The following is a 16,489-nucleotide window of genomic DNA, read 5'->3' as shown; positions in this document are numbered from 1 at the left end:
CCAGGGGGTATATGTGCCCAGGATAGGTAGCCAGGGGGTATATGTGCCCAGGATAGGTAGCCAGGGGGTATATGTGCCCAGGATAGGTAGCCAGGGGGTATATGTGCCCAGGATAGGTAGCCAGGGGGTATATGTGCCCAGGATAGGTAGCCAGGGGGTATATGTGCCCAGGATAGGTAGCCAGGGGGTATATGTGCCCAGGATAGGTAGCCAGGGGGTATATGTGCCCAGGATAGGTAGCCAGGGGGTATATGTGCCCAGGATAGGTAGCCAGGGGGTATATGTGCCCAGGATAGGTAGCCAGGGGGTATATGTGCCCAGGATAGGTAGCCAGGGGGTATATGTGCCCAGGAAAGGTAGCCAGGGGGTATATGTGCCCAGGATAGGTAGCCAGGGGGTATATGTGCCCAGGATAGGTAGCCAGGGGGTATATGTGCCCAGGATAGGTAGCCAGGGGGTATATGTGCCCAGGATAGGTAGCCAGGGGGTATATGTGCCCAGGATAGGTAGCCAGGGGGTATATGCCCAGGATAGGTAGCCAGGGGGTATATGTGCCCAGGATAGGTAGCCAGGGGGTATATGTGCCCAGGATAGGTAGCCAGGGGGTATTATGTGCCCAGGATAGGTAGCCAGGGGGTATTATGTGCCCAGGATAGGTAGCCAGGGGGTAATATGTGCCCAGGATAGGTAGCCAGAGGGTAATATGTGCCCAGGATAGGTAGCCAGGGGGTAATATGTGCCCGGGATAGGTAGCCAGGGGGTATTATGTGCCCGGGATAGGTAGCCAGGGGGTAATATGTGCCCAGGATAGGTAGCCAGGGGGTAATATGTGCCCAGGATAGGTAGCCAGGGGGTAATATGTGCCCAGGATAGGTAGCCAGGGGGTAATATGTGCCCAGGATAGGTAGCCAGGGGGTATAGGGTCCCCGTTTAGGTAGTGACAGGAGCGCACCCAACCCTCCCCTCCCGCCGCTGCTGCCTCTGCCGCCGCCGCTCCCCCCTCACCTTGCAGCAGCTTCAGACCTCAATCAGCGGGCGACCCGACCAGTAAGAAGGCGCCAGGCGCACCCGCTCTATATGCGGAAGTGATGTCACTTCTGCATATCAGTGCGGCGTGCTAGGTCCTAGCGCCCGCCCGCCTGATCGAGATCTGACGCGGCGCCGGCGGCTAGAGGGAGGGAGGGAGCGAGCGAGCGGCGGCCACAGGGGGAGAGCGGCGGCCGGGCGGCGCCTCTCAGAGGCAGGCGCCTGGGTGCCTTGCACCCGCCCAGGCTCGGCCCTGATCACAGTGGACAAACAGGATGCAGGAGAGGAAAAAGAGATTGAGGAGTAGACTACACAGGAGGTAAGTATGACTTGTGTATGCTTATTTTGACTTTTAATTTTCAGTTCAGGTTTTCTTTAAGTTTACACTTAAACTGCACCTGAACTCAGAACTTCCTATCTGCTCTAAAAGATAAGCAACAGCGTAATAACCTTTAAAGAAAAACATTTCTTTGTTACAGCTGATATACTGCAGATATTTTGCAGGATTTGTTTCTACTTCCTGCTCTCATGGAAGCAGATATATTGTTAACATCCTATGCTTTGAAATTAGCCTCTCTGCCGTGGCAGTCAGCTTATGCAGCTGAGGGATCAAATTACAACTTGTGATTAGACACAGATGAGGGGGAATTAGACAGGCTAAACTCTCTAAATACATACATTGTGCATTTCTCTGTTTTCCTTCTGTCCTGTGCAAGAGTTCAGGTCCACTTTAAATTATGGAATTTGGACTTCAAAGCCTATCACGAGGATTGTCAGAAATGCCAGTTTCTGATTCCGCAGAAATACCAATATCCGCCAATTACCAATTCCATGGATTTCCGTTTGCATGGAGTCTTTTTGGTTAATTTTTTTGGTATCCTCTGATTGGCCAAATACTTACGAATTGACTCTGCATTCTGATTGGTCCAATGCTTCCGAGTTCTGTGATAGGGCTAAAATTACTGAGTTGCGGTAATGCGGTATTTCCACAGAAACCTGATTTCTGTTTTCCGATCAGAAAAAGAGAAATTTCAATTCCGTGAAATCCAAATGAGCATCCCCACTCATCACAATTATGTTTAAACCATGCCTGCTCCTCTAGCGCTGAAGAACACCTTTATCCACAAGTCAGATATACGTCCTCTGTGACTTCATCTAAGCCACAAGTCAGTATATATACGTCTTGTAGCAGAAGCAGTGCTGTGCAGGATTGGGCTTTCTCCTGTGCACATTTCTGGAACTATATGATGCAGCACTAATTGGGGAATGGGAATATATGTTTCCTGAGCTAATGAGATTTTTACTATTAAAAATACTTTATTTTCTAATTTAATAGTGAAAAATACTCTGTAGCATTATTTCAGAACCAAGTATCTTCACCATAAATTGTGACAGGAGCATAATCTAAGTTTTGTGATAAGCAGTAAGAATAGCCAAACAAAATGTGTGTTTTTTATCTACAGTAGCACTTTTTATTTTTAAACTGGAATTGGTAAAACTGAGAAATGTTTTTTTCTAGTTTTCTCTTTGTTTTCCCATTAACCACTTGAGGACCCACCCTTTACCCCCTCTTAAGGACCAGCGCTGTTTTAGCTGATCTGTGCTGGGTGGGCTCTGCAGCCCCCAGCACAGATCAGCGTGCAGGCAGAGCGACCAGATCGCCCCCCTTTTTTCCCCACTAGGGGGATGTGCTGGAGGGGTCTGATCGCTCCTGCCTGCCGGGTGTTGCGGGGGGGGGCACCTCAAAGCCCCCCTCCGCGGCGAAATCCCCCCCTCTCTCTCCTACCTGGCCCCCCCTGGAGATCAGGGCTGCACAGGACGCTATCCGTCCTGTGCAGCCAGTGACAGGCTGTCTCCTGTCACATGGCGGCGATCCCCGGCCGCTGATTGGCCGGGGATCGCCGATCTGCCTTACGGCGCTGCTGCGCAGCAGCGCCGTACAATGTAAACAAAGCGGATTATTTCCGCTTGTGTTTACATTTAGCCTGCGAGCCGCCATCGGCGGCCCGCAGGCTATTCACGGAGCCCCCCGCCGTGAATTGACAGGAAGCAGCCGCTCGCACGAGCGGCTGCTTCCTGATTAATCAGCCTGCAGCTGGCGACGCAATACTGCGTCGCTGGTCCTGCAGCTGCCACTTTGCCGACGCACGGTATAAGCGTGCGGTCGGCAAGTGGTTAAAATTCGTAGAAAAAAATAGTTTGAGGGAAAAAATGGCATATATTGAAAGCCTAGCTTGTCTTGAAAAAAATATATATATTTCATTTCTGTTTCGTAAGAAGGGATAAAGTTATTTCTGATTAAATAAGCACATAGCTTAACTGTCAAAACTGCTCTGGTCCATAAGTGGGAAAAAAGGTCTGGATGCAAAGTCGTTAAATAGTTATCTTGTAGATTGAAATGTGTTTGCCATTTTCTTATTTTTACCGAAAGCAAGTGAATTGCATATCACTTTCCGCAAACCCTAATGGGAGGAGGCACAGCCAAGACTGTGACTCCACCTCCCATCTAGCAGTCGAAGCAGGTGGTTTTTCGGCGCACGGAACTCACCGCCGGGCGCCCGATAGCAGCAATATTATGCTGTGCGGGGCTTGTAATGGTAATTCAGGGCTCTGACGGTTGGTGGACCCCGAATCACATCTCCCTCCAAGTTGCGACGACTTGGAGAAGAAATATTATTTAACGCCTCAGGGGAGTTGTGCGGCAGCAGAGGGAGCCGTCATTCGGCTCTCCTGGCGTCCAACTCACCGACGACCTTATACTATGTACACCTAGTAGTGTCTAAGTGTGATTGCAGACTCAACATTATAAAAAATTAGTACGTCACCGGAAGCATACTGCGCAGGTGCAGACCATACTGGGCCTCCACAGTACAGCGGGAGCGAGGATGCGGCCGCACAGGTGCAGTGCTTTTCCGACTTTAAAGTCGCAAATTCTGGAAGTGAACCGGAGGCGGGGACTGGAGCATCGGTGAGTGGCTGCGCGGGCACAGGACGTCTGCGGGGGACCGTTAGAAGCCTCAGGTAAGTTCAACTCTTTTTTTCCCCTCTACAGTACTCCTTTAATGATTCTGATAAGAAGTGCACACTAGGCACCTTGCAGCACATTATAATGTAAGTTATAATCGTGCAGCAATCTGCTGCAATGGTCCAGTAATGGGTCATTCACATCTGCGCATTGCCTTTGTGCTGCTTTAGGCTCCATTGTAATAATGCGAGCCAAGTTGTGTGTAACATGATACTTTTTTCTTAATCAAAACATTAATGTGATCCGCTGGCATGCCTTTGATAGAAAGTTTGATGTCTTACTTAAAGAGAATCTGTACTCTGAAATTCTTACAATAAAAAGCATACCATTCTATTCATTATGTGCTCCTGGTCCCCTCTGTGCTGTTTCTGCCATTCTCTGCTGCAAACCTGGCTTGTAATTGCCAGTTTTAGGCAGTGTTTACAAACAAACTAACCAGCTTCTAATAGGCTCAGCTAAGCAGAGTGTGTTAGTCACACAGAGCCTGCAGGGGGTGTGTACAGCTTCTAGCTAATCACAAGCAGCCCTGCACATTCCAGTCTGACTGCCTCAGCCTGACTGTGCCGACTATAGAGAGAAGATTAGATCATATAACAGAGATAACACAGCTACTGTGCAATTAGGAAAAGCTGCAGTAAGCCAGACCACATTAGAAAAGGCATAGGAACTTATAGCATAGAAGAAATAAAGATAAACAATTTGTTACAGAGTCTCTTTAAAGGGGAACTTCAGCCTAAACAAACATACTGTCATTAAGTTACATTAGTTATGTTAATTAAAATAGATAGGTAATATAATGTCTTACCCACCCTGTTTTAAAAGAACAGGCAAATGTTTGATTTCATGAGGGCAGCCATCTTTTTGGTTGAAAAGAGGTGACAGGGAGCATGAGACACAGTTCCAACTGTCCTGTGTGCTGATCACCCCTCCTAGTTGCTAGGCAACATGAACAACATAGGAAATCCCATCATGCTTTGCACAGCATCAGGGAAAAAAGCCTGGGCAGTTATCTTTGATGGGGCGGAGCTTAGCTTTTGTGCAGCTAAAAATGAGACTTCTATAAGAAAAACAAAGTTCTGATGCTGTGAGACTGTTAAAGAAACACCAAGCCTTTTCAGTGCTGCTGAGTAGATTTTTAGTTTGGAGGTTCACTTTAAGGTGTGTATGAAAAAGGGGAGCAATGAAATTTGGGCGCCAAATTATGACTAGTAGAATTTGTGTAAAATTTTTCTATGTTATAAAAGTGTAAATCACCATAATAAAATATCGGTTAATAATAAAGATATTTTAATACAACTTAACCTCCTCACGCCCAACCTTAACTGCCCCTCCCCCCCCCCATGCGTAACACTTAAAAAACACCCCGCACCTGACCTGAACTGTCCCCCCATGCCAAACCCTTAATCCGCCATGCCTAACCTTAACTGTCCCCCCCCCCTCATCAAACCCTTAAACCCCCCCACCACCACCAAACCCTTAAAAACACCCCCCTCCAAGCCTAACTTTATCCTTCCCTCCCTACACCTAACCCTTAACCCCCCCCCCCCCCCCCAACGGCATAGGCACCATTATAAATTAGCCTTTATAAACTGTGGGTGTACTGTAAAATTCAGGCCCTCGCACCACCAGACTTTCACAGTATAGCTGCCATTTAATAATAGTGCCTTTTGAGGTGCCCAAGTTTCCTGCTTTGCTACATAAGGGCCTGAGCATACTAACATGCTTCTATCCACTTGTGTTCGTCGTTCTCAATTTGTAACATTGATTTGTTGCTGAAAAGCAGCCAGAAGCGCGCTAGTGTGCTCAGGCCCTTGAATAGGATCTCTAACTTCCCATCAATCAAGGGCATATGCCAGTAGATCACATTAATGTTCTGAATAAGAAAAAAGTATCACTCCTTTGTCCTGAATAACAAAATGCTTTTCACTTCCTCTTCATTAGAGATGACAGGCAGAATAAAGAGAGTGTAGTGTTTTCAGTCAGATGCCATCTGTGTGACAGGAGAGAAGCCATAACTGATGTTCACTTATCAGACTTCTGTCATGTATTTATCAAATACGGCTGCCATCATGTTCATTTGTAATTACAACAAATAAAAACATGGATGTTGTGACGGAAGTGATTGTTTCTGGTTTGTTTATTATTTTTTATTTATCTTTCAATCTATTTTAGTACACATGAAAGCAAAGTGGACAGAAAAGAAATTCTGGTGAGTGGACAACATTTCTCTCTCTGAGTAATATGACCACTGCTAAATTACATGGGTACATACGGGACGAAAAAGGGTTAGTAAAAAAAAAATAAATAAATTATAGAATGGGACTTTAAAGGACATCTGACTTAAAGGAAACCTGAGATGGGCACACTAAAAGATTTTATACTTACCCGGAGGTTTTCTCCAGCCCCGATTGTTGCGACTGAGCCAGATTACTGGGACCGATACCGGGAGAACGAAGGCACTCGGGAGGACAGCGAAGGTGCATCAGTGTTCATGGGGCTGGAGGAAACCCCAGGAAAGTATAAAAAAATCTTTTAGTGTGCCCATCTCAGGTACACTTTAACCACTCTGTGACCGCCTAACGCAGGATGGCGGCCTCAGAGTGGCTTCCTCGTTCCTCCAGGTGGCGTGATCTCACAAAGAACGAGATTTGCAGGGAACGAGATCGAGCGCATGTTCCATGCTGTAAACAAAACGTGACTCTGATCAGCCTGCCAGCCATGATTGGAGCTGGCAGGCTGATTTAAAGACAAAAAAAAGCAAATAAATAAGTGAACAGTGCTGCGATCTAGTGCAGCGCTGTACAGGGGCAGCCCTGTTACTTAACTGTCCCTCCTAACGGCCCCCAATTTAACCTCATACATAAGCTGAAGCCTATGTAGGTGTAGTGTAATGTATGGATCACAGTTTAGGGTCAATTTAGGGGGCGAAAGGATCATTTTTTATTATTAAAAAAAAAAAAAGATTGCAGCAGCAATCAGAGACCACCAAAAGAAAGCTCTATTAGTGGGAAGAAAAGGAGGTAAAGTTCATTTGGGTGCCAAGTTGTATGACTGAGCAGTAAACCATTAAAGTTGTACAGTGTTGAATCGTAAAAAATGGCCTGGTCACTAGGGAGTATAAACCTGCGGTCCTCAAGAGGTTAAAACACGACGTGAAATTCACTACCTGCCTTTGTTAGTAGGGTCCTTTCTCAGATTGTGCCCTTCATTTGGCCACATTCGCCACCGTTCTGCTGCTACGCGGTCTTCAGGTCTTGACTAATATTAGTCCTTACCTTTGATCCAGAACTATTCACTCAGATGGTGCTGTCCTTGGTCCTACAGGCTCTCCTCCTGCCTGGGGCTCACAGCTTTCCGTGCAGGGGACAGTGCCATCTGTGATTAATTCCAGATCAAAGGTTATGACTAATAAAAGTAATGGTCTGAAAACAGACAGCATAGCAGCGGAATGGCAGTGAATGGGGACAAACAGAGATTACAGCCTAAGGACCAGTTAACATTGGCCTAGAAAGCGGACTGTTTAGCAGGCCTTAACGGAACAGACAAGAATGGATACGAACGGATTCAATGTTAACCAATTGATCCATTCACATTGGTCCATTTGATCAATTTAATAAATAAATTTCAGAATGTACAGTGGGTTGCAAAAGTATTCGGCCCCCTTGAAGTTTTCCACATTTTGTCATATTACTGCCACAAACATGAATCAATTTTATTGGAATTCCACATGAAAGACCAATACAAAGTGGTGTACATGTAAAAAGTGGAATGAAAATCATACATGATTCCAAACATTTTTTACAAATAAGTAACTGCAAAGTGGTGTGCATAATTATTTATGCCCCCTTTGATCTGAGTGCAGTCAGTTGCCTATAGACATTGCCTGATGAGTGCTAATGACTAAATAGAGTGCACCTGTGTGTAATCTAATGTCAGTACAAATACAGGTGCTCTGTGACGGCCTCAGAGGTTGTCTAAGAGAATATTGGGAGCAACAACACTATGAAGTCCAAAGAACACACAAGACAGGTCAGGGATAAAGTTATTGAGAAATTTAAAGCAGGCTTAGGCTACAAAAAGATTTCCAAAGCCTTGAACATCCCACGGAGCACTGTTCAAGTTATCATTCAGAAATGGAAGGAGTATGGCACAACTGTAAACCTACCAAGACAAGGCCATCCACCTAAACTCACAGGCCGAACAAGGAGAGCGCTGATCAGAAATGCAGTCAAGGGGCCCATGTCGACTCTGGACGAGCTGCAGAGATCTACAGCTCAGGTGGGGGAATCTGTCCATAGGACAACTATTAGTCGTGCACTGTACAAAGTTGGCCTTTATGGAAGAGTGGCAAGAAGAAAGGCATTGTTAACAGAAAGCATAAGAAGTCCTGTTTGCCTTTTGCCACAAGCCATGTGGGGGACACAGCAAACATGTGGAAGAAGGTGCTCTGGTCAGATGAGACCAAAATGGAACTTTTTGGCCAAAATGCAAAACGCTATGTGTGGTGGAAAACTAACACTGCACATCACTCTGAACACATCATCCCCACTGTTAAATATGGTGGTGGCAGCATCATGCTCGGGGGGTGCATCTCTTCAGCAGGGACAGGGAAGCTGTCAGTCAGAGTTGATGGGAAGATGGATGGAGCCAAATACAGGGCAAACTTGGAAGAAAACCTCTTGGAGACTGCAAAAGACTTGAGACTGGGGCGGAGGTTCACCTTCCAGCAGGACAATGACCCTAAACATAAAGCCAGGGCAACAATGGAATGGTTTAATACAAAACATATCTATGTGTTAGAATGGCCCAGTCAAAGTCCAGATCTAAAGCCAATCGAGAATCTGTAGCAAGATCTGAAAACTGCTGTTCACAAACGCTGTCCATCTAATCTGACTGAGCTGGAGCTGTTTTGCAAAGAAGAATGGGCAAGGATTTCAGTCTCTAGATGTGCAAAGCTGGTAGAGACATACCCTAAAAGACTGGCAGCAGGGCCGGTTCAAGTAACAATTGGGCCCTAGGGCAAAATTAGCCTGGGGGCCCCCCAACAGACACCCCCGACCAAAAAGCGTCATTAGAGGCCCTTTGCTGCAGCCGAATTTTCCTCCTGGGCCCCTGAGCTGGCTGCTGACCCTCCCCCAATCAACTCCCAACTTAACAGACTCTGCAGAGTCCCTGGGGAGCAACAGTTAAGATGGGGAGGGACACCTTGGGGGCGCCTACAGGCTCTGGGGCCCTGGGGCAATTGCCCATTTTTTCCAATAGTAGCTCCGGCCCTGACTGGCAGCTGTAATTGCAGCAAAAGGTGGTTCTACAAAGTATTGACTCAGGGGGGGCTGAATAATTACGCACACCCCACTTTGCAGTTATTTATTTGTAAAAAATGTTTGGAATGATGTATGATTTTCGATCCACTTCTCACATGTACACTACTTTGTATTGGTCTTTCACGTGGAATTCCAATAAAATTGATGCATGTTTGTAGCAGTAATGTGGCAAAATGTGGAAAACTTCAAGGGGCCGAATACTTTTGCAAGGCACTGTAAATCGGAGTGAGGAAAGATTTTACCATTGGCAAAGACTGACTAAATAATTTATAAATGACTATTGTAAAAAAATAAGTAATTTTATACATTACTTTATAGTTGCTCTTTAAGTAGCATCTTGTATTTTCCCTGTGTAATGTTGCCATAACCTGAGGACTTACTGTTAGCATTGCTGTCTGTTACAGACACAGTCTATGTGCCCTACCGAAGCTCAGTGTCAGAACAAGTTCCTTCAGCATGCAAACCAGGTATGTCATGTCATGTAGTAATATTAACTGAGTGAACTGAGCCCAGGGGAGAAACCTGAGACAGCGCCCAAGACCCCTTCATTGTGCAGACAGTGGGATACGTTACTCGGCATATGAAGCAGCCTGTTGTTAGTACAGACTTGGACACCATGTAGTAAAGGTTTGCACCCTTTGCTAAGTTTTTAAAGCAAGCCTGTAATGTGCAGGATATTCCTGAACCTGCATTTATTGCTAAAATTATTTAAGCAGTCCAACAATAGAATCCTTGTTTTTATATAAGAAAGGAAACCATGAATTAGCATTCCCGTAGATGTTCAGACACATAAAAGCAAGTGTGCACTGTTTCCAAGCTTCTGAACTAGGAAGTACTTAAAGAGAACCTGTACTGAGTAAAATTATTTAAAATAAACACATGAGGTAACTTCAAATAAACATTACATAGTTACCTTGCCATCAGTTCCTCTCAGAAGCTCACCATTTTCTTCTTACAGTGATCCCTTCCAGTTCTGACAACATTTTGTCAGAACTGAAATATATCAGTTGCTGTCAGTTATATATCAATTGCTGTCAGTTACAGCTGAGAGGAGAACTGATGTGTCCATGTTTCCCTATGGCTCAAGTGGGCGATGTTACAGTTTAACAGTGTGCTGACCAGGAAGCTGTTATGGGTAATGGCCATTTTCAAAATGGAGGACGGAGAATTCCATTGATCACAGTGGACAAACAGGACGCAGGAGAGGGAAAATAGATTGAGGAGTAGACTACACAGGAGGTAAGTATGACTTGTGTATGTTTATTTTGTCTTTTATTTTCAGTTTAGGTTTTCTTTAAGCTTTCTTTCCACTGGATGCACCTGTGTTTTCCTGCATGCAAAAAATGCATTAGATCTGACAGTTCATATAGGTCATATCAGTGGGCTGTTCCCATTTAATGCAGGTTTTTTTGTGTATGAAAACTACCCTCCCCCACGTGAAAGCACAATGCTTTTTACCAGGCACTGTCCTATAAATGACATGATGTAATGCGATTGGAACGTTTTTCTGGATGTGAACACCTACAGTTTCCAGGAAAGACTCGCATGAAAAGACACGCCCAGAAACATGCATCACTAGTGGAAACAACAGGCCTGAAATAAGTTCCAATAAAGTGATAAGTGGGAGAGTCTGTCTGCTATAATGCTTTGAGCAGTTCCAGGGTTGTAACAAGAGAATGTATAGGTTACCATTGGCAGAAGCCTTGGCTAATGTGTAAATATGAAAGGCTTCTAGCAGTTAACTTAAAGGGAATGTCCAAGCAAAATAAAAAAATGAGTTTCCCTTACCTGGGGCTTCTACCAGCCCCATGCAGCCATCCTGTGCCCTCGTAGTCACTCACTGCTGCTCCAGTCCCCCGCTGGCAGCTTGCCGACCTCGGAGGTCAGCGGGATGCATTGCGTACATTTTTACGCATTCCCGCTAGTGCAGGAACATCAACACATAAATTTTTACGCGTTACTGGTTCAATGCGTAAAAATGTACGCATTAAACCAGCAATGCGTAAAAATGTATGTGTTGATGTTCCTGCACTAGCGGGAATGCGTAAAGATGTACGCAATGCGTCCCGCCAACCTCCGAGGTCGGCAATCTGCCAGCGGGGGACTGGAGCAGCAGTGAGTGACTATGAGGGCACAGGATGGCTGCATGGGGCTGGTAGAAGCCCCAGGTAAGTGAAACTCATTTTTTTATTTTGCTTGAACCTTCCCTTTAAGGGGTACCTAAAGCAAGAGGGATATAGAGGCTGCCATATGTATTTCCTTTTAAAGAGAACCGGAGACATAGAATAAATAGATTTATACATACCTGGGGCTTCCTCTAGCTCCATAAGCCTGGATCGCTCCCACGCCGCCTTTCTCCGATGCCTCTGTCAGCAGGTACCGGGTCCCGTAATTTCCGCCAGTTGACGCAAGCGCAGTGCGCTTCCTCCGTACTGCGCAGGCGCATGCGTACAAAGCCGGAGGGAGCCCCTGCGCATGCGTACAACTGGTCGCGTCCAGCGGAAGTGACTGGACCCGGTACCGGCGATAGAGGCAGTGGAGGACGGCGGCGTGGGAGCGATCCAGGCTTATGGAGCTAGAGGAAGCCCCAGGTTTGTATAACATCTTTTTCCATTTTTTAACTATGCTTCGTCTCTGGTTCCCTTTAAACAATGTATATTGCCTGGCTGTACTGCTGATCCTCTGCCTTTAATACTTTTAGCCATAGAATGCAGTGCAGGTGCTCTGACTAAAGTCTGACTGGATTAGCGGCATGCTTATTTCAGGTGCATGATTCAGACACTATTGCAGCCAAAGAGATCATCAGCTAACCATACCTCATGGATCTCCAACTGCTGTATTACACTTGCACCTGCCCACTTTCCACTATAGCTGGATACAGAACACTACTGCAGGGGCTAAAAAAAATAATTGGTAATTCCAAAAGCATTAGGCTATTAAAAGTCATTGGAGGTGATTCCACAAGAGTGATTGCAATTTCCTCAAATCACAAGTCCTGCAGCATTTTTGGAGGAACTGCCCTCTAATACAAAGTATAGGGCAGCTGCAAAATCGCTTTTCAATCACTTGCACAAAGCAATTTTGCTTCACATTTTTACACAATCGTTTTGTTCACCCCACTGTTTTAAAGAGAAGCTCCGACCAAGAATTGAACTTTATCCCTATCAGTAGCGGATACCTCCTTTTACATGAGAAATCTATTCCTTTTCACAGACCGACCATCAGGGGGCGCCGTATGACTGATATTGTGGTGAAACCCCTCCCACAAAGAAATTCTGAGTAGTACTCTTGGCAGTTTCCTGTCTGTGAACCCTGTTGCATTGTGGGAAATAGCTATTTACAGCTGTTTCCAACTGCCAAAACAGCAAGCAGCAGCTACATCACTTGCCAGCAGTAATAATGTCACCATGTGATAAATGTCAGAATATAAATCAGGGATGTAACCACTTGAGGACCATAGTGATTAACCCCCTCCCCCCCCCCCCCCCCCCCTAAAGACCAGGCCTTTTATTATGAAAATGGCCACTGCAGCTTTAAGGCCAAGCTGCAGGTCCGCACAACACAGCACACAAGTGATCCCCCCCTCCTTTCCCCCCCACCAACAGAGCTCTCTGTTGGTGGGGTCTGATCACCCCCAGGTTTGTTTATAAACAAACATTTTCTGTGTAATTTTTTAATACATTTTTTTTGTGTTTTTTTTCCTATGCACATTACCCGCCCTCCCCCCGTCTGCCTATCACAGCGATCGGCTGGGGGGGCGATTTCGCCGTCTAACAGTTGCCGCTCGGAGACTGAAGTCGGGCCGGAGCTCCGCCCCTCAAGCAGGAGATGCGCACGCAGCCTGCGCGCGATCTCCTGCAAATCCCAGCCCCAGGACTTGACGCCAATTGGCGTTAGGCGGTCCTTGGGCTGCCGCCACGACCATTGCTGTGGGGTGGTCGTTAAGAAGTTAAAAGATTTTACAATGGGCAAACACTGACTAAATCATTTATACATAATTATTGTAAAAATGAAGCACTTTTTTAATTACATTATTTTTACTGGAGTTCCTCTTTAAAGCTGAAAGTCTGCACTTCAACTGCATCCGAGTTGTTTCATTTCAAATTCATTGTGGTAAAGTACAGAACCAAAATCAGAAAAAAGTTGTCTCTGTCCAAATATTGATGGGCCTGTATGCAGTAATATAAGTTAACAGAATGTATTAATATAACTGTATGCAGTAATATAAGTTAACAGAATGACATCCTGTGCAGATTCCCAGCAAAGTCAGTGAGCCAGATATACCAGCATTTCTGGGTAGCAGACCATATTATTGCCTTAGGAAGCAACATTGAAGGTCTCTGACAGCTCTAGAAGATCATCATTGGCTGTAGAAGGAAAATCAAATGACCACATTCTTGTGTATCGGTAACATGTTAAATGAGCTTTCTTCAGTAGCGGGCAGAGTTTCCTCTCTAATCCATTCCCTTCTCTGATGTCCAATCACAGGACTGCAGAATCAATGATGTGCAGCTTCACAGGCTCTTGGCTTCTCTGCTGAGCGAGTTTGGTAAGTGTTTTACTTGACGCACCAAAACGCCAACACAGTCAACAATGCTCATCAGTGTGGAATTCCAGACATGCCACTACAGCACTGACTGGTGAAGTGCAGAAACTTTACATAGATCATTATTACTATGAAAGGGAAATGCCAGAAACATGGAGGATGATCATACAAGACATACCGTACTACACCTTACCAATCAGCATCATTAGAACACAGTATACTGTTATACCTTGTGGAAGTTCAGGGCTGACTATTGTATGGCTATTTTGGTTTTTAGTAAGTATCCTTAGTAACCATGCTAGCCAGGGCCTGATTTAGGCCTAGGCCACGTAGGCTTTGGCCTAGGGCACCACAGGAGGAAGGGCACCAAAGCAGCAGGCCAAACTGGTGCAGCATTTGCCAGCTTGCAAATGCTGCAATACAGGGAGATCAGGCGAGCGCTGCCTGCTGCCAGCCACCTGTGCAGTGCCCACCTTGCTCTCTGTGCACGTTGGCATTGTGGTGGGCAGCTACAGACTTGGGCAGCATTGGAAACGGAAAGGTAGAGGAAGCTTCTGCTCTGGAGACGAGTGAAGAAATGAGTGACACAGATGGCTGCTGGGGTGTGAAAGCGAGCTGCTTACCTATACTGAAAGGTGGGGGTGGGAAAAGGAGGGATTAAGGGAGTCATCTGGCTACCTATACTGTAGGGAAAGTGGGGAAAAGTCATCTGGCTGCCTATACTAGAGGGAAGAGGGGAGGGGTCATCTCGCTACCTATACTGAAGGGAAGGGGGAGGAGTCATCTGGCTACCTATACTGGGGGGGGGGGGGGGTCATCTGGCTGCCTATACTAGAGGGAAGAGGGAAGGGGTCATCTCGCTACCTATACTGAAGGGGGACGGCTGGCGACAGTGGCCTAGGGCGCTAAAGAGTACAAATCCGGCCTAGATGCTAGCTAAAGGAGATCTCGGTGGATGGGGCATTAAACAGGGATAATATTTGTCATTTAACCCTTGTTAACCACTCTTTGTCCTTCAGAATAACGCTATCCATAGTCACTTGGCTAAATCACCTATAGGAATAAGTCAGGGAATGAGCAGAGATTAATGTACAACTTTCAAAAAATAACAGCGCTCCAACAAAGCGAAGGATCCAGGAGGTAATACTCCAGTGAATGACACCAATTAGCAAGCTCCACAACACGTGGGACAAGTGTACTGAAAAACAAGATGAAAGAGGAGCACTCTATGGTGCATTAACGTTTTATTACTGATAAAATTGCACTTACAAGATGCAAATGCTTTCAAAGCATATCTCCCACATTGGGTAGTCAGAAATCCCTTCTCTTCTCTCCGATTCCCGGAGCTGTGGCCAATAGCAAGGGTGTCCAGATGTACAAGACCATCACGGTGGGGTGGAGTGGAAAGGACCTCATTCACAGTGCCTGCATCATCATGACGCGTTTCGGCATGCTTACTCCATCAGATGATGCTGCAGGCACGGACACTGGGTTAAATAGAATAGTTTAACCCTCTGGGAGATACAATTACATCACCCAGGAGGGGGCGCAGCACTTTTTAATTTTTTTTTTTTTTAAAATCATGTAGCTAGCCTAGCGCTAGCTACATGATAGCCGCTGTGCAGCGGCATCCCCCCACCCCCTCCGACCGCCTCCGGCGATCAGTGCAAGCAGGGGATCCCGTTCAGATCTCCTGCTTGGCTTCCCCCGTCGCCATGGCGACGCTCGCGATGACATCACCAACGTCGGAGAGAGTCCCGATCCACCCCTCAGCGCTGCCTGGCACTGATTGGCCAGGCTGCACAAGGGGTCTGGGGGGGGGGGGGGGGCCTGCACGGCACGGCGGGTAGCGGCGGCTAGCAAAGTGCTAGCTGCGTGTAACAAAAAAAAATTATGCAAATCGTCCCACCAGGGCCTGAGAAATCCTCCTGCGCGACATACCCCGATCTCAGCTCGGGATTATCGCCCAGGAGGTTAATGCTAGATGGGGGCGTGGTTATCCGAGAGGCGGTATGGTAATTGAATACTGCCTATGTGAATCGTCTATTCAGACCTTGATAGAGTTTTTGGTGTTACAGTTTATGGTAAATTGCACCTACCTACTATCATAGGGTGTGGAACCTATGTCCCATTGTCTGCGCTGTCTGTAAGGCATTCCAATCTGCAGCGCCTCATTCAGTAGCTGCAAGGAGGCCTACCAAACAGCTCATCTCCGGCAAGACTTTTTGGTATTCTGCCAGGAAAGCTTTTATGGCTGTAATTTCCTTATCAGTTATGGTTACTATATTCCCACAAGACAGAAGCTGTCACTTCCATGCCTAGAAAAGAACTCTTTCAGGCAGCAAAATATAACAAGTAAACCAGCCTGGTTATTAATATGTTTTGTACTGTACAAACACGTTTATCTCATGTCACATGTCGCCTCGGGTACACTAACTACTTAAGCCGCACGGACGTGAGTCTCACGTCCGCGGCTGGTGCTGCTGCAGGGACGTGAGACTCATGTTCATGCAGTTTGGGGAGCTGCGCGGGATCATGCGGGCGGAAGCACACGATCTCGATGGTCCC

General features: G+C 46.3%; 1 protein-coding gene across 2 annotated transcripts in view; it reads left to right on the top strand.

Moving 5' to 3' along the window:
• The window catches only part of CAPN12 (calpain 12), a 93,671-nt gene that overhangs the window by 51,017 nt on the left and 26,165 nt on the right, over positions 1–16,489 (top strand). For both annotated transcript variants that reach the window (XM_068250599.1, XM_068250598.1), the window contains exons 13-15: positions 6,224–6,260; positions 9,780–9,842; positions 13,864–13,924. In XM_068250599.1, the coding sequence (XP_068106700.1) occupies positions 6,224–6,260; positions 9,780–9,842; positions 13,864–13,924 (161 nt within the window). The remainder of the gene's footprint in view (positions 1–6,223; positions 6,261–9,779; positions 9,843–13,863; positions 13,925–16,489) is intronic.

Source organism: Hyperolius riggenbachi, chromosome 8 (genome assembly GCF_040937935.1).
Source record: "Hyperolius riggenbachi isolate aHypRig1 chromosome 8, aHypRig1.pri, whole genome shotgun sequence".
In the NCBI taxonomy this organism is placed as follows: Eukaryota; Metazoa; Chordata; class Amphibia; order Anura; family Hyperoliidae; genus Hyperolius; species Hyperolius riggenbachi.
This window is presented reverse-complemented; position numbering and strand designations above follow the sequence as displayed.